The following is a 19,716-nucleotide window of genomic DNA, read 5'->3' as shown; positions in this document are numbered from 1 at the left end:
TAAGATGTACCAAACGCATTGCTTTATATACAACATATAATGCATCAAAAATTTAGAAATTAGGGGTAGTAAGGTCTTTACAACGTAACTTTCATTCTTTCAAAATATATTTAAAACTTTAGTCCTTCAACTTCACTACCTTTTTGTAAAGTTTAATAATAGTTAGTGGTAGCAAGCGAGGGCTTTCGTGGATCCTTCCCCGGTGGAATTGCTTTTTTTGAAAGTCAGTCAAGCAAGAAGGAAGGCAGGATTAGCTTTCAAGCAGTCTTCAAGCATGACATGAATTCAAGCCAGTCTGCTTCGGAGATCTGATTCTACTTTCATGCCACCTTTCACTTCCCCGTGGCATTGCCTTTGATTCTGGCTTTAGATTAGGGTCTTGCTTACAATAGGAGATCAATCTTTCATTCTCTTTTCCAGTGCACTATAAGCTATTAAAGAAGAGCTTAGGGCTATGGTCTCACTTTCCCTAGTCTCATAATCAAAGACTACTAACCAATCCTAATATGTGAATAGCTTAGGTGCCGTGGACTCTCTTGCTTACCGTAGACTCTCCTTATAAGTCAGCCATGACTCTTAGCCCCCTAACTAAGTCGTAGCGCTGGGCTGCACTCTTTCTTCTATCAACTGAGGAAATGCACCTTTCGTTTGAAATGTCCTTGTACTCCTATCTACTTTCAGTCTCTTTGCTTTGCTCGGTCCAAAAAAAGGATCAGGATCTAATTCAGCCATACGTTTCATTTTCCCCGTTTTCACAGAAAGAATTTGTTGTATACTCATATGGCCCTAATTCAGTAATTCAAAACTAACTACCCCATGACTTTTTTAACGGTCATAATTTTTTCACACGTTAATATTCTTTAAAAAAAATACATCATAAAAACGAGCATTTTATTCTCTTTAATTTGATTATGATATTGTTATAGTTTTTTTTTAGTTTTAAAAAGTTAGCATGTTGCGCGCTTACTATTTAGATACGGGTAATAGGTCGAGTCAGGCGAGCTTTGGTCATTTGTAAAAGTACATTAGGGTCGGAATGAGTCGATACAAAAAATGGTTAATTTGGTTCGGGTTCGGGTAGAAAGGGGCCATGTCAGAACGTTGTCGAATCAGAATGGGTTTGGGGCCAAAGCGGGTTAGTTTAAAAAAATGATTTATTCCAAATTACTATATATTTCAGGTTTTCCTTGTTATTTTCGTTACAAGCTACGCGGATACCGTTGTTTACATGTACCGGGGCCAATGAAGTCCAGCACCACGTAACACACATAACCCAATCCTGGTAAACGATCAACCGAGCACCCTACACCATTAATCGCCATGAGTTACACGCGTGCTGTTGGTTAAGCATGTTTTAATGTCGATAAGGTCCATTCCCGTCTGGTTACGTGTGTTCAATCTTCGATTACACGCAACTGGCTTTGCATGAGTTACGCGCCCAATTTCAGGCTACGTACGCATTTTCATCAGGTGACGTATGTACCGGCATGGACTATTCGTTCAATGTAAAGTTGCGTGTGCGCCCTGCTGCATTGCGCGGGCACCCAGCTAGTTTATAATGTTCACCAACTTTTTATTTAATTATCTATGTTATATTCGTGTATTATCGTAGATTCTTTGAATTGACAAACTTTATCAACCTAATTACTTTCTTTACAAATACATTTTTTTTTTCGTGTGTATCCACTCTTAAGTTTATACTTTTAAATGTCCATATTATTTTCACGTATCAACTTCATTTTTCAAACAATATACTTTTATGTGACATTTGTTCTTGTATTTCACAATAAAAATATTTTCAAAATAAATGCATATGTATAGGTATGACCCGGTTGGAAATAATGTGGATATGTTTTGATCTAGAGTAAGAAATTTAAAGGGAAGTACAAAAGAACGACAGAAACATGTAGTGTGTGTTGTCAATTGTTTGGTTCTTCATGAATAGTGAAATTGATCAAACACTCGCATAAGCATTCATGTCGTTTTAGAGCCTTGCATAAATCCTTTATTTCATCAATCTGTCTTCTTTAGCCCTAATCTTATCCAGGCCCACTTCATACTGTCTTCCAATAGTTCAACGTACTTTCCAACTAGAGGGGCTTGAGGGTAACTTACATATTCTTTAAGGTCTGATTAGTAAATATTGTCTTGTAAGTAAGGTGGGTGTTGATCAATTTTTGATACAGCACGATTAAGCCGCACGATTAACTCGTTTAGTTCGACGGTTATTTTTAGGTTAACTTGTTTAGTAAAACAAGTTGATCCGCCGACCTATTTTATCAACAATTTACTCACCAACTCGTTTAACACATTTATTATGAACCTCCAATCCGTTTTACATCTTGATTGAGACCCGTCAAGTTATCAACTAGTTTGACTTGCTTAGATAAATGGGTTAGTTGAGTTTATTTATGTTACATAACAATCGAGACTATATATTGATGCCCATAAATGTAACAATTATGTTGATTATCATATAGTTTAGTTACAAAGCAAATACCACTATAGTAATCCTTCACGTAATCACTTTACTTACTTTTCACGTTAATTAGTGTTTGTAGTTTACGACGAGACGTGGTTATATATGATCCACCCATGTTTAATTTCATGTACCTGAATATAAATACAATGAAACATTATTAGCAATGCTAAATGAGAATATATAAGCTGAATATGGTATACAAGCCCCAAAATTAGTCACCAACATAACATACAAATGTAAAAAAGCCTCCGCGTTTAATATGTCGATCGACTGCTCCATTTTTCTTCCCACTAACGTATAGTGTATGACAATAGAGAAAGCTTTCATATCAGCGACGTATAATGTGCCACCTACAACATGTTGTGAAATTTCGACATTCTAATATGATATCGACATAGCGTAACGTACTTTACCAACAATTTCGTTACCACCTTTTACACATTTACCAATCAATAACTTCTGATTAATCTTACCAAGCAAGAAACATAAGCATCTTAGACTAAACAACCAACTAATTACGTACGATCACATACAACGTCAAGATCATCCGTGTATTACATTTGGTCACATAACAACTTTGTCACTATTTAGCCTATTTAAGAGACTTATGGAACATACTTAACGATGATCAGGTGGTGGTAGCTACACCCTTTATATTAGGGCATCCTGCTTGTTAAGTTTTGGGGAAATTGGTCTTTATCCCATTTAACTTTCCACAATAATAATGATATCCGTACGCCGTGTAGCTCAGTTGGTTAAGGAGGCGTAAGATTTGAAACAATAAATATCCGTATTATTTCAAAAGTAAACACTTCTATGTATTTTCTAAAACTCAAACCCTCTATCAGAAATGTTACCAAAATCCCAAAGCACACATACACACATAAAATAAGGTATATAACAAATACAAAGCTAAGGTATATATATAAAAGTATCAGAGATAATAAAAATGATAACTATTATTCTTCATTAAATAAAAAGTCAACACTTAATATAATGTTATCATGGCATTTCCTCTATGCAAACCAATGGCAAAAATTATATTTCTATAACTTTAATAATTATGTATGTGTGGAGGTGAGACTTGAGAGAGATATGATTTGTCTCCATTTGTGTTGTCTCAAGGAGGTGCTTCATGAATCATAATGCTTGTAAGTTATTTTTATGTTAAAAGTCTGCCCTTGAACTTTCTTTTAGTTTTAGTGTTTCATTCAATAGTGTTTTTATAAACCATCTACCTATTGTTCTAAAGTTTGCTTTTGGTTTCTAAAAACATGAGCCATGATAGTACTCATCTCAATGCCTCATGGTTCTTTCTCAACCCTCATTGCCAATACATGAATATCTCTTCTACTTCTTCATCTTCTATTCATCCTCCATGTCCACCTAAAGAACCCCTTCCTCTCCTCAGCTTAAGTCCAACAACAAGACCTAATTCTTATTTACAAAACCCTAGTACTGATGCTTGTAGTAGTACAACTACAACCACCACAGCCACTCATAACTGCTCTGAAAGTAGTACTGTGACTGTATCTCTACATCTTGGACTCCCAAGCCTTACACTTTCTGAATCTGATCTAATTTCAAGACTGTCCACCAATTATGCTCATCATGTAACTGATGAATATAAAGAAGATGATAAATTAAAGGAAGCTGGTACAAACATGATCAATGGGTATTTTACAAGCTCAATCAACAAGGGTCAGTATTGGATCCCTACTCCAACTCAGATCCTCATTGGTCCAAATCAGTTCTCTTGCCATCTTTGCTGCAAAACCTTCAACAGATACAATAACATGCAGGTTTTCAACCCTTATTAATCTTATATAATATACAATCTTTTATATTTTAATGCTTTGTTGTAGTAAAGGCAAACACAAGTAGACTTCTTTCTATGTGCTCTTCTAAACCTAGCTAGCTAATTGATAGCATCTCCATTTAGGGTTAAATTCAACATGCATCCTTATTCATTAATTTAATTCTTGCAATGAATACTTTGTGGGGATTTGATTTGACTTTGATCCATTCTAATAGTGATCATGCTGTTTTGGTCAGAAAATAAGAGGATTTATCATTTATGAGTTTATCTGTGATTTGACAAGACAATATCATGTCTTTTCTTTCTCTCTCTTTCTTGGAATTTGTGTTCTTTCTTAATATTCTATTTGCCTTTTCCATTTTTATCCTTTTTCTTGTTAAGAAAAAGAAAAGCAAAGCTTAGATTTTTAGAAAATAGTACTTAGCTTTTTATCTTTACAGATTCATGAGTTGAAATTTAAAAAAAACATTAAAAAAATCAACTACATATGAATGTTATATTAAGGTCTAAACCCTAAACCCTAAATGTACCGAGCCACGTTCAAATCTATGTACCTACACACATACATACACATTTACAAACATGCGTACACATATACAAACATACGTACCTACACACATACATATGCACCTACACAACGCACCTACACACAAGAAAATGAGTGAAATTAGGGATTAATTGAGTTACACCTTTACTTCTCGCACTTCTCGCTGTAAAAAAACTTCTGAAATATATATATATGTTAAGGTCTATTTTGTTTTTAACATTCATATGTGGGTGATTTTTTTTATGTTAAGTCTTTTAAGAACTCTAAAAAAATTAAGAATTCTTAAAAACTTTAAATAATCAAACATTTTTAAAAAAAATTTATATAAAAATTGTTGATTACATATATTAATCACAAGTCAAGTTTATATATGTGTAAAGTTTATGTATTAACAAATTTACATAAGTGTAAAACAAAACATAGATATGTATAAAAACTAATTTTCAAAATTGTAATTTTAAATATAGATATAAAAATGTTAAAGCTACACTTAAATAACATAAACATACAAAATTTTTTATAGAAAAATGTTAGTTTTCAAAGGATTCTTTAATTTCTTAAATAATTTAAGAGTTCCGTAATGATAGTCATCCTATATATATAATCATGTTAGTTTACAAGTATATATGCCAGCCATAAATTAGTGGAAAACATATAGTACTATGCCATTCTCTTGCTAGTAAAGTGAAAACTGTCATCTAACAACAATATGTTCTTGTTTAATGTCATATCCATATGTTCCTTCATCATTTAATTTTTGGCACATATACTATGTTTTTTTCATCATCTGACATACGTACGTAACAATACACTTATATTCTTCTGGCTCTTTCTCGTACTAGACTCTAGAGCTTGTCTTCTTTGAATTTGGTTCATTCATAGAGACGTGACAAGTTAAAATATAACACATGATTATACCGCATGTAACTTTGTTTTTGTCCATTTAAATTTAAAAAGTTATTATATATTCATTTAATTAATCTTGTAATTAATTGATCATATATCTTCTTGTGATTTATATATATAAAAAAGATGCATATGTGGGGGCATGGATCTCAATACAGAAGAGGTCCAGAATCACTAAGAGGAAGACAACCAACAGCCATGCTTAGACTACCATGCTATTGTTGTGCACCAGGGTGTTGCAACAACATTGACCACCCAAGGGCTAGACCACTTAAAGATTTTCGAACCCTTCAGACAAATTACAAGAGGAAACATGGAGACAAGCCATTCATGTGCCACAAATGCGATAAAATGTTTGCGGTTCGCGGGATTGGCGAACCCATGAGAAGAATTGTGGGAAGCTTTGGTGTTGCACATGTGGATCAGATTTTAAGCATAAAAGGTCTTTGAAAGATCATGTGAAAGCTTTTGGAAATGGGCATGGAGCTTTTGATTTTGTTGATTGTTGTTTTGAAGTTGAAGAAGATGAAGCTGCTAATTCGGAGATTGAGCAATGAATGTAAATCCATATCATGTTAACTTTAGTACGTTTGAACCATGTGACTTTTGAGACATTAACTGGTTTTTGAAAGAGATATTGTAAGTCACCATCTATTGCATACATTATTTCACAATCACTTTAGGGTTAGTTTTTTATGTCATTAATTTTAGTACGGTTGTCTTCTATATATAAGTTTTAACGGGTTCAAACTGTGTGTGAATATGTGATTGCATATTAAGACGTACAATGTTATGTATTATTAAACCATTGTTTATAAGAGCCATGTCTATCTTTGTTAACAACGTTTTTTTCAAGCCTATATGGTATGGAATTTCAACCGTTCTCTATTTAACACTTCAGGTATGTCTCAAAAACTCTTCGCAGGCGGAAATTACCCCAACATTTCTAGAAAGTGGATTCTACTATTTAGGCTTATTCAACTTTGGGATTTCCTTACAACATCATGATATCAAAACTAATCCAATATCTTATACTATAAATCTATAATACAGTATTGAAATTGTAATATAATTGAATATTGAATGCCCGAAAACTATGTGAATGTTGTATTTATTGACTTATTTAACATGTTAATATATCTAACATATAGTTATGTATTCTCTCTTTTATTGCCCTCGTGTTAAGTTGTTAATTGGCAGTATGACTTATGGTGCAATATAATTTAAATCTCATATTTATGTAATCCACCTTGAGTTCACTAGAGTTTACGGATCTTGTATTGATGATTATTTTTGAACAAAAACGGCTAGCCATGCAAATAAACAATAAGACGTGTGAGACAGGGTTCATAGTTGGAGGCTAAGTGGAACCGTGTTGAAGGCCTTCAATGCAACATGAACATCTAGCTACGGACTTGACTCGATATAATCGGATAATTGAAAATCGAGTTTGGTGCTTTTATGACCAAATGGCATGTCACCACCCCCATCCAATAGCTCTTTTTTAAAAACAAAATTCTACCTTTCATCTTCCACTTACAAGTATTTGAACTCACAACCTCACATTTAAATAATTTTTATAATTGTATGAACATTTTTTAAAATACTATTAAACATTGATTGAAATGAAACAATTTACTGATTTGAAACATGTTATTTTTTTATTGCATTTGCATCAATCTATTATTGGTGATATGTCGATGTTTCGTTAGTAAATTATTGTCAATGATCCATCCAAAAGTTTCATTGTGATGTGTTTGTAGGGTCATTACCCATCCTATATTTCCTATGGACATTCATCAACTAATTAGGCTGAGGGGTGTGGGGCGCTAACCTGGGCGCGAGAGCCCCTCCGCTCGCGCCCCCAAGCGCTAACCCCACACCACCGGGGCGCGAACCGGGGCGCGAACGGGGCGCGAACGCGAGCCCCCAGGCAGGCGTGAGTGTGGTCGCGGGAGAAGAGAGAGAAAAAGCTGGTGTGGATGCCCAAAAGAGTCGTTGAGCTCGGAATTAATAAAAAAAAAACATTAAAAACCTCTATATAATACCCCAAATTACTCCCATTTCAACCATATCAAAACACAAATTTCACCTTACAAACTCCTATATAGTATCCCAAACTCCTATATAATACCCAAAAATGTCTGGAAATTGGTACCCAAACCTAGATTCAGATTATATTGACGACGATTTATGGTCGTCACCAGACCAACCGATGTTTTATTCGGGGCCGCAAGAAACATCCGGCTTTCAACCATTCAACATACAACCGTCTCCTAACTTTGTTGTTCCAGAGACACAAGAATCACACGGTGATGCTACGGGAGCAAGAAGATGCGACCACCGGAAAAAACAACTAGCAACGGACGGGCCGGGACCGGCTTCGACTCCGAGGACGAAACGGAAAACCACTCCGTGGTCATCGGATGAGAAGGAAGCCTTGTGTCGGGCTTGGATAGTCATTTCTGAGGATCGGCGTTGCGGTAATTGTTTTAACGTTTTTAAAAATGATTTTTAATAAAAAAGTTAAATAAAAAAGTTAACTGGAAATCTAATTTAATTATTCATTTTGCAGCCGACTACCAAAAAAGCAAGTTTTTTTTGGACAAAGGTTAGGGAGACGTTCTATACGCTCGTTGGGAGTACAGAGCGAAACGCCGATATGATTTCGGGTCGGTGGTCCGAAATCAGAAAATTTGTCGGCTTGTTTACTAATCTTTTCAACAGGAACGCCGGTCGTATGAGACCAAGTGGCAGTGATGATTTGGCGGTTTACAATTTCACGGTCGAAGAGTGGAGGCAGGAGTGTTTGCGGAGGTATGGGATGGTGAAGACGTGGGACGATTTAAAGTTGTGGGAGAGGTTGAAAAGGTGTTCCAAGTGGGTTGAGCTGGTGGCGCCGGACCTTGATGCGGAAGTAGGGCCGAAACGGACTAAAACTAGTTCGTCTGGAGTGTATAGCACTTCCGCCGGGTCGGATTGCCGCGTTGGATTCGACCTAAACATTGCGGGGGAGGAAACGTCTTCACCGCCGAGGAGGCGGCCATTGGGAAGGGACGCCAAGGGGAAAAAACCGGCTGAGGGGGGAGCCGTAAACATCGCCGATCTTGTTGAATCCCTCAATAAATTCAACAAAACCATGGAGGTGGTCTCTAATGACAAAAAGGAAAAAGTCGAATGAGAGATTTGGACTTCCTTACAAGAGACTTCAGTAACCTAAATCCGGTCGATCAAATGCTGATGGAAAAGCAAAAGGAACGTATCCGAAAGAGGTTGATCGAAGAAGACCAAGCCGAAGAATAAGAATAATGTTTTTTTTAGTAATTTAATTTTTATTTTATTTTTAGATATTAATGTGTTTTTTTAATTAATGTGTGTTTTTTTAAATAATTTATGAGTTTTTTTAATAATACGTTTTTTTAATACATTTATAAAAAAATAAAAAAAAAATCCGCTGGAGCCCCTGCTGGAGCCCCTCCACACCAGGGCCAGGGGCTCCAACGGGGGCTCCAACACCCCCCTTATCCAGTTTCTCTCTCTGCCACACGTCATAATATTATTGGCTGGAGCCCCCACTGGAGCCCCCATTAGAGCCCCCACACCCCTTAGCCTTATATTCACTGACGCAAACTTCTCTAATTTATAGGTAAGATGAAGGAAATACGAAGCACATCTTAGATAGAAAAAGAAAACACTTATCAAAATTAAGTTACAAAAACAGGATTTCAACATAATGTGTTCAAAACTATTTGAGGCATCCAATTTCTATTGCAGTTAAGTAAAACCTTGTAGTTTACAAAAACCAATTTCTGTTACTCGGATTTTAGTTTTTTGGGGGATAACAAGAATCCTATACAAATACATTGGCTATATTTTAACAATATATACCTGGTTGCTAGCATAAAATCGGTTTCTATACTGAAGAGACTAATACAACCCCTTTTTTTTGTAAGAATATATGTGTCACGTACAATTTTTAAAAGTTATCTTTTTTACAAAGAAAGGAAAAAAGAAAAGAAACGTATAGCTTAATAAAAGATAGCTTAACAGCATTTTTCACAATTTTCCTATATTTTTAAAAGATTTTTCACTCTCACTTTACTGTTTATATAAACTGTTACATATTATTAAGGATAATTAGAAAATTTCAGTTCCAAGTATATATAAAAACAATAATTTGTGTCCAAAATAATTTGGGTGGGTTGGGACAGAGGAACAAAAGGGATATTGCAGCGAGATGTCATGTCAAAGCATTCCAATGTTCAGATGTTATGTTCCATCCATCACTTCTCATCTCTGAAACTTTTGCATACGACCAACTTACTTTACTGTACTGTCTTTTTGTGAACCTTTTCACCGATATAAATTTATTATTATTTTTAGTTACCTATAAAATAAATCAAAACATCTATACTCCCTAATAAAAGACTACAAGTTTTGCCACTTGTCACTCCTATGTTAGACCTCACATTTTTTAATAAATTTATAATAGTAAAATAATAGTTACCATTCTTAAAATTTATGCTTCAAAATTTGTTAATTTAATATTACTTCATATATTTTTTCAAACATTTGATATTTATAATTATCTTTTACTTTAAATTGTTTTAAAGACTATTATACAACGACTGTATTAATAGTGTTTAACGGGTTTATTGTTTCCCGTATACTGATTATTTATTAAATATTGTATTTTCAAGAACTACTCGTGTAATACACGGGACTCAAACTAGTATATTATATGACGCTCTTTACTAGTTCCTATAGAGCACTTATTTTAATAGTGAGAGGTACGGGGTTAAAATTTCATTATCACCAATTTATATGGGAGATATGAGGGATCTCACCCGATTTTCTAAATCATATTATTATTCAAAATTCAATATACAATAACTTAAAAACCAATAAAATTTAATATATTCAAATATTTTTTAATTAAGTTTTGGATCTATATTTTTAGTAAAGATAAAGTAGATTTTTTTTTAGCTAACATAGGGTGGAGGCGACGTGTTTTGAGCTAAAATGGAGCGGAGACGATGGGTTTTGAGCTAACATGGTGGGGAGGCGACAGGTTATGAGCTAATATGGAGGGGATGCGGCGAGTTAAGAAACATATTTAAAATCTCTCTCTAAAAAAGAGACAAAAAAGGAATTTGAATTTTAGAGAGACATATTTAAAATCTCTCTCTAAAAATGAGACATTTTAGGAATTTTTCCTTGAATACAATATAGGTAATAAACGAATATATTTATAGTTAAAAGAAAAAAATTCGCCATTAAAAATGTAATTAAAAAATAGATCTTGAAAGATTTTTCACTAGCGAAATCAAGCTTTAGATATAATACTTGAAACAAGACAAGATTGAGTTAAATCGACTTGTTTATAGTTCATAATCCTAACTATGAGGGATTATTTCACTTTTGTAAAATGTGTTTTTATTACAAGAGAAGTATAAAAAAAAATATTATTATCATTTTATATAAAGAAGTTAAGTGTATATAATATCGACCGTCCTGTTAAAATTGGTGAGTATGATATGGATGCTATAGCGTATCCCTCAATATCTCCCATTGGGTATACTTAATTAATTTGTTTACGCAATATTTTATTTATAATTCGTATATATATTATTGCCAATTTTTTTATAAGCAATCTCTTTTATGATATTTGCATACATTCTACTTGTACAATCCATTTCCAATAGTTTAATTATAAGATTTTAATGGATATGATTATTATTGTCAGTTTTTAAAACATACAAAATATTGAAACAGATGTAACATCAAATAAAATTTTATTGTGACACTTATAATATGCACAGATCATTTTTCTTAAGAAAAATGATAAGACAGTTATAATATGCATGGTCACCTTTTTCTCGTGTTATCTTATATATCTATTCTTAAAATTGTATAATACTTTAAAAATAAAAATGAGTTGAGTCGATTTTGATTAAACTCATATTTAACTTGCTTAACTTAAAAGCTTGAGTTTGGTTTGATTTACACTATATATATGAAGTTTGAGCTTGAATTATGAATAAACTTTTCAATCCGACTCATATAAATATGTCACCAAATCGACATATTGCGCTCATGACCCGCACCAAGCGCGTGCGAGTGCAAGTTAAGCATAAATGTATCACCAGGCCGTTTATAAATTTACCACTCACACAACCCTTTAGAGTCCCCACTAGTATATATCCTTCTTGTAAGACCATATGTAGTCAAAACGCCTCACCCTTGGGCATTTTGTGTCATGTGGTATCCCCGTAATCAATGGAGAGTTTTGCAAAAAGTGGTGTAATGGGCAAAAGCCGCAAAGCGCCACAACTCTCCTACAATAATTATATATATTCCCCCCCCCCCCTCTCTCCTCCCCACACACAATTTCCATAAAAATTCGAGCCGAACTAGCGTTTTGTAGGAAACGCTCCCTCAAAAACGCCAAGTCAAACCACCACAACGTTCAAGGAATACGCATGGTCTAAGAAAAACAGCATATATATACCACTTCAACAACTATTACACATGATATTTGGGGCAAAATAGTGAAACACGTCAATTTTCTTTCAAAAATTTGCAACTTGTGTTATTCTAATCATACAACTTCATCAACTTCTCATTTATCTTAACTTCATAATGGAATGAATGCAAGCACATAAATAAATGTTTATATAACAGATGTATAAATATAATTATTTATGCCCAAATTAAGTTAGTGAAAGTCATTTTTATATATTTATACCTGTGAAGTTAATTAATAAAACTATGTATCAATTCATACTCGATCTTGTTTATTGAGGTTCAGTTCAGAACTGAGCTTAAACCAAGATTTAAAATTTAAACAAACAATTTCGAGAATTTTTATGATATTTCTTGGTTCATTTAATTAATACTTGGTTAAAACTACAAAATTATTCATGGTTAAGAAGTATAAAGATCTTCAACTAATATTAGCGTTTTTCATTTTATGTGTGAACTGGATCAAGATCTTGGACCTGAGCTGGTCTTTGGTCCAGCCCAGCTGATGCTGAAGCCATGAAGAGTGAAGTTTAGAAACATCGGGCCTAATTATCTTCCAGACGAGACTTCCATTATCATTTTCATCTCAAGTGTATAATAATAATAATAATAATAATAATAATAATAATAATAGACTAATCTACACTCTAGTTTTAAATTTATAAATCTAGACTATCCTAATGCTAAACCACTAGACAGGCAAGAGTATCTATCAACTGTGGTAAAGCCTAATGAAATCCGGATATCGAACCCAAAGGACACTAACGACACCTAAAACTAGACTCTGACTTAAAACTTAATTAAATAGATTTAGTTATTTTTGTGTTTTTTTTATATATTAGCTATAAACTAAAGAATACTTAAACTAAAACTGACACTGACACTAATTATATATGGATTTTTTAATTTATATTATTTAAAAAAAACTAATAATTAATTAAACTAATTACTTAATTAAATTAAAGTAAACTAGAAAATTAAATTACCGAATAAGACTTTAGTAAATTCAAATTAGACCAGAAGTTACCTAGGCAAGGAATCCGAATTGTGACGACTCAGGCTCTTATCGGTTACGGGAAAAATGCTATGGGAACCGGGAATCTAAAGGTATGAAACTCTAGGAAACTTAATGGATCCTTAATCACTCTCAATGTGTCACCTAAAAAGAAATCTTAGAGATCATGTAAAAACACCGGCTTGTTGGTTCACCTGTCAGTTCACCAACTATGATTAATTACCCTAGAAAACAGCTAACCCGTCGGTTTCACTATCTCAATGCACCTAAGTACACGGGGTGGTTTTTGAACAGTCTAAAGGATACGGGTAAACAGTGAAATTAAGGCAAAAATACGCAAACCTCCTGTCAGATAGTTTAACCTAAAACCCTAACAACGCAGACAAACCCGACAACTTATCACCCGTCAGATATCTAAGTAGGTAAAAATATAAACTTCTAATAATATGTCAGAAATCAGTTTCTATGATGAATGAGCTCAATAAACCATATACAAGTTGCAAACACACAGTAAACAACCCTAACATGCAACCTATAATCGAAAACAATCAATCAAGTAACATGTGAAACATTCATTCAAGCATAAATCAACAGTAAATACGCGTGAGAAACATCCAATAAAACTAATCAAAACTTTTAATTAATCAAAATCCCATAAACAAAACCCGAAACCGACAAGTCCAAAACAGTCAACAAAACATCATCACAAACCTAGATAACTAAAAGGGTTTAGCCAACAACCATGTTCAAAACAATAAAATAAAAGTGACCTTGCTTGCTCCCTTTCTTCAACAAAATAATAATCGATAATGTGACGGCAGCTGCTTCTTCTGACTTGATGTCACCCCCACCTCCAAGGAACAATAATCTATATATATTATTTTTCTCCAGTAGGTTAAATTTCTTTTTCTATTTCCATGCAAGCAACCATGATCTTTTCTTGTGGGCCGTAAATGTGAGACCCAATCGTTAAATCCAAAATCCAAAATTGTTATTAATTTAATTCATGTTCTTTTCTTTATCCACTGTCCACCGTCATCATCATATGGGCCTGCGCAAAATCCACACAAACAAGAATATAATAGAGTAAATTGTAGTTCTAACACTCATTATAAAGCAATCATATGACGATATTGCCTTGCGAGTCGTGTTCCATGCCCTCCAATTCGAACGAAAGTCTCACACTCCAGTGCTCTCTACCAAGCTGTCACTTACGAACGAAAGCGGCAATCAATAAGCAAATAGGCTCCTCACACTTGAATCAAACCATGTATCATCAACCTTCCACAAGCAATCCTTGAGACACCTGAAAGCAAAACCAGAAAACACACGGCCAGTAAAAGAAAGCAAGAAACACCAAAAAAAAAAATAAGAATAAAGCAAAAACATACTACCAGGTTGCCTCCCGGGAAGCGCTAAGTTTACAGAAAAGTCTTCAGCCAGACTCGCTCCCGAAATCTTAATAGGAGGCTTTTCTTTTATCCAACCCCGGTCTAACCCGTTTAATTTCACTCTTCCAACATATTCAAACAAATAGCACATAGTGAAACTAAAAAATAATATAAAACACACAAACGGGTCGGACCACCAATACTTAAAATTACCCGGACCAAACCTAATACGTGGCATATAATAAGAAAAATGGTTATTCTTGCATTTTAGTGTTGTCCTATAACTCCTAATATACCATTTTTGAACCCTCAAAATGTGCTGATCCAAGCATTTTCGCGCCCTCTAGATAACTTAGATGTATACTTGGACCACAACATTGACCCTTTTGTCAGTGATAACATGGTATGTAATGTAACTTTGATGAGTACGTATGTAGAGGTAGTGATATCCAATTATGGCTTTTATATAGTTCGGTTACACTTATATGTGTATATGAAATCTGAAATAATCGAAGGGAAGCATAATTAAAATTCAACCTTAATGCTTTTTTTATTCCTTTATAAAAAAAACTAGGACGTTATAACCCTTTATAAAAAAAAGTTCTATTATATATTTGAAACAACATAGCACTTGTGACTGACTACATGAGAGGGAGACAATCCGGACAGGCTTCTAAAATTGTCATTTAGGAAAGCTGTTGTAAATAATAATATCACACTATGTCCCTCAACTTATTAAGGGCCTGAATTTTACATATTTTCATAAAGTTTTAAAGAACTTAAAAATCTATACTTTCTCTACTTATGGACTTAAAATTTCACATGTGATGGTTGAAAGATAAATAAGAGAAGAGGAGGATACGCGTCTTCCATATCACGAAGTCAGATTAAAGGCAAATGAAAACACAACAACACCACATAGGCAAACGATGACGAAAATTATACCAGTTTATCTTGACCGTTCTATATTTATTATACCAATTGACATAGTTGTAAAGGGGATTTGAGCTCAACGAGAGAGAAGGGAGGAATGCATAATACTAGGCAAACGGTTAAGGAGATGGCCCCATATTGTTTAATGAATATCAAGTACGGTCTTACTAAATACCTTAAATCTAACACTACTCAGAAAAACAATATGTAAAGGTGAGTTGCCACTTGCTAATTATTATATAATATAATTACAAAGTTTGGTACTGCAAAGTCCTAACTGGGCAACTTTGCGGCACCTTATTGATCCTTTTTAGTTTGTTTTAGTTTCGATCTGTAACAAACGTAACGAAAACCGGGCCGAACACTTATTGGTCCTTTTTGGTTTGTTTTAGTTTCGGTCCTTAACAAACGTATCGAAAACCGACAGAATGTCAATTTTGTTTTGTTTTAGTTCCAGTACCCTAACAAACGTAGAGAAAACCGACCGAATGCTGATTTTGTTTTTGTTTTAGTTCCGATACCGTAATAAACGTGACAGAAACCAACCTAATTTGAGTAGACTCACTGTCTCAACGCCCAAAATTGACAAAGGTAGGAATCTACCAATGACCGAGTTTTACCGGCCGACGCCACTTAGTTCACGTCCAATTTTATTATTTTTTGTTTTTATTTTGGCTTTAGTTTCGATACAATAACACGCGTGACTGATAACGCTTGGGTTTTCTTCATTACCCGGGTCTTACCAACCTGCTGGACGCAACATGCCGAATAAAACACTAGTTCAATTTGTTACAAAGATATAACATAACATTTTAACATGTCAACATGAGCATAAATATGAATCCATATGTCACAATTCAATAAAACTACAAGTGCATGAACAGTTGAATACAGATAATTATCAACACATGGACCCTTGATTGGTTTACGAGTCTCTATCCCTCATTCATTTTAGGTCACTCACTCAAAACTTTAACCCACTACTATCACTCCACGTGTCATATCACAATCGCCACATAGCCCATAGGATCCCTCAACACTCTATCCCCCCAGGCGCACTTTAGCCACAACTCCCACAAGTTTCTTCGGTGAGCCCAAAGGGCAGAGACAGAAATAGCAAAATATTCCAACGGACAAAACAAAGCCACTTATAAAACCATCATCTCAACCGTCAAATCAGATCCTATTCCAATCCAACGTCCCATATTCAACCACCCACTCACTTATATTAAAACCCACATTTTCCCACTCTCCAATTCTTCTTCTTCTTCTTCTTCTTCTTCTTCTTCTTATTATTATTCACCACATAATCAGATCCCGTATTCCGCCGCAAAACGCCATCGTTTTAATCCAACGATGGCGTCAGTAGCTTTAACCACCTCCGTCAACGTCAACCTAGGGTTCCGGTCAACTCGTTTATTCTCAAATCAATCTCACCCGTTAAATCATAGATCCAACGGTCAACACCATCTCCGATCATGTTCGAATTTAACCTCTCAATTACCATTACTCAAACTCAAATCACTTAACCGAAACCCTAATTTCACCGTAAAAGCATCATCCGCTGTAATTCCGGCCAAACCGGATCCGGCGCCGGCACCGTGGCAAGGAGCTGCGATTAAGCCTCTAATTGCTTCAATTGCCACTGGTGTTCTTTTATGGTTTGTTCCTGTACCTGCAGGTGTATCGAAAAACGCGTGGCAATTATTATCAATATTCCTTGCGACTATCGTTGGAATCATTACTCAGCCGCTTCCGCTTGGTGCCGTGGCGTTAATGGGACTCGGTGCGTGTGTTCTCACCAAAACCCTAACTTTCGCAGCTGCGTTTTCGGCTTTCGGTGATCCGATTCCTTGGTTAATTGCTTTGGCTTTCTTTTTCGCTAGAGGGTTTATTAAAACAGGATTAGGTAATAGAATTGCTTATCAGTTTGTGAAATTGTTCGGTAGCTCGTCGTTAGGGTTGGGTTATAGTTTGGTGTTTAGTGAGGCGTTGTTGGCACCGGCTATTCCTTCGGTTTCGGCTAGAGCAGGGGGGATATTTTTGCCGTTGGTTAAGTCTTTGTGTGTTGCTTGTGGGAGTAATGCGGGGGATGGGACTGAACATAAGTTAGGGTCTTGGTTGATGTTGACGTGTTTTCAGACGTCGGTTATTAGCTCGTCGATGTTCTTGACTGCTATGGCTGCGAATCCGTTGAGTGCGAATTTGACGTTTAATACTATTAAGCAGACGATTGGGTGGACTGATTGGGCTGTGGCTGCTATTGTGCCTGGAATAGTTTCGTTGATTGTTGTTCCGCTTATTTTGTATATTGTTTATCCACCGTCGGTGAAGAGCAGCCCGGATGCGCCTAAACTTGCTAAAGAGAAGTTGGAGAAGATGGGACCGATGACGAAGAATGAAATTATTATGGCGGGAACTTTGCTTCTTACGGTATGATGATTATTATATCAAACGAAACCAGTATATAATTGTGCTAGATACAATTTTTGAAAAGATAAATTTCTCACCTTTTTGTGTTTACATGTTGTGTCAGGTTGGCTTGTGGATATTTGGAGGGGTGCTGAATGTTGATGCTGTAACGGCTGCAATTCTTGGACTGTCGGTTCTACTTATAACCGGAGTGGTGACGTGGAAGGAATGTTTGGGTGAAGCGGTTGCATGGGATACACTTACATGGTTTGCTGCACTTATTGCAATGGCTGGGTACCTTAACAAATATGGTCTTATTTCCTGGTTTAGTCAAACCGTTGTCAAGGTATGTTTTTCCTTCACATTGTTTATATGTACTTCAACTGGCAATATGGGCGGGTTAGAATGGTTTTTTGATGAAACAGTTTAGGAGGTTGTAGGCAGGGTGCCGAATCGGTCGTGTTCTTGGGTTGGGGGTCAAACATAAAGTTTTGACATGGACACGAACGCGGCATGAATGGTCACGGTTGACATGGACACAAATATGGCTTGCTTAACCTGATTTGTATGTATTTCTTGTTTTTGTGTATAAATACTCAGAACTTACAAATCTACAAAGTTACAAATGTATATAAAACAATTACGTTTAAGTTATATAAGTTAATGCTAGTTTCACTTTTATTTTTATATTTGGCATAAAAATTTCCAAGCTATGACGTCAATATACATTTTATTTAATAAACTTGATAAATGGGTCAACCTCAACTCAATCCATTTAGCTAAACAATTACGTATGAGTTAAATCCGATGTCAATTTCTCTTTTATTTTAAATTATTTTAAAAATACACTGGTTAAACGGGTCAACTCTAAACCTTCCAGATCAACCCCAACCCAACCTGTTTAGCTAAACAATCATGCTTAAATTATTAAATCTGATGTCAATTTCTCTTTTGTTTTTAAAAATTAAAAATAAACTGGTTAATCAGGTCAACCTAAACCGAACCCTACCCATCCCATTTAGCTAAACGTGTTCAACCCGAAACTGACCTGAGTTCATTTTGATTTAAACCAATATCACATATTTCGTGTTAGACTGTTAGCTAGTTATAATCATCTTACCATACTTTGAAGTTGAACACGGGGCTTTTTTGTATGCAGTTTGTTGGTGGATTAGGTCTTCAATGGCAAGCGTCTTTTGGCATCCTGGTTCTTCTATACTTCTACTCCCACTACTTCTTCGCTAGTGGAGCCGCTCACATTGGTGCCATGTTCACAGCCTTCTTATCGGTTGCTAGTGCCCTTGGCACACCGCCACTATTTGGAGCCATGGTTCTATCCTTCCTCTCCAACCTCATGGGTGGTCTGACCCACTATGGAATCGGGTCAGCCCCTGTTTTCTATGGAGCCAACTATGTACCGCTTGCCAAATGGTGGGGCTACGGGTTCCTCATCTCTGTGGTCAATATTATTATCTGGCTCGGAGTTGGTGGAGTCTGGTGGAAGTTCATCGGCCTGTGGTAGGCCCTTATGACTTCTAATGTGATGTTAGTTGCAAGATTTTGTTTTTTTTTTCTCGGGAATTTTTCACCTTGCAAATAATTTTTGTGCTTTTATATTTGATCATTTGACGACAAAATATGATATATTATCAAACAGATCAATTTGGTTTAATCAGTTTTGAATCA

The 19,716-nt window shown here is 35.2% G+C and overlaps 1 protein-coding gene and 1 pseudogene across 2 annotated transcripts; both read left to right on the top strand.

The window, feature by feature from the left end:
• The first annotated feature begins 3,709 nt into the window (after positions 1–3,709).
• Positions 3,710–6,374, top strand: LOC143565898 (zinc finger protein WIP5-like; annotated as a pseudogene). Its single transcript, XR_013141152.1, has 2 exons — positions 3,710–4,284; positions 5,881–6,374. The product of XR_013141152.1 is annotated as a zinc finger protein WIP5-like (transcript).
• Positions 6,375–16,538: 10,164 nt separating this feature from the next.
• On the top strand, positions 16,539–19,716 carry LOC143565917 (dicarboxylate transporter 1, chloroplastic-like). The gene is made up of 3 exons (XM_077052750.1): positions 16,539–18,051; positions 18,155–18,376; positions 19,190–19,716. The coding sequence occupies exons 1-3, from the start codon at positions 16,975–16,977 to the stop codon at positions 19,550–19,552; spliced, it is 1,662 nt and encodes a 553-aa protein (XP_076908865.1). The 5' UTR covers positions 16,539–16,974; the 3' UTR covers positions 19,553–19,716.

The sequence above is a fragment of the Bidens hawaiensis genome, unplaced genomic scaffold, assembly GCF_021521415.1.
Source record: "Bidens hawaiensis isolate Kalapana, Puna unplaced genomic scaffold, B.hawaiensis_p1.1 tig00022579_1, whole genome shotgun sequence".
NCBI lineage: Eukaryota > Viridiplantae > Streptophyta > Magnoliopsida > Asterales > Asteraceae > Bidens > Bidens hawaiensis.
This window is presented reverse-complemented; position numbering and strand designations above follow the sequence as displayed.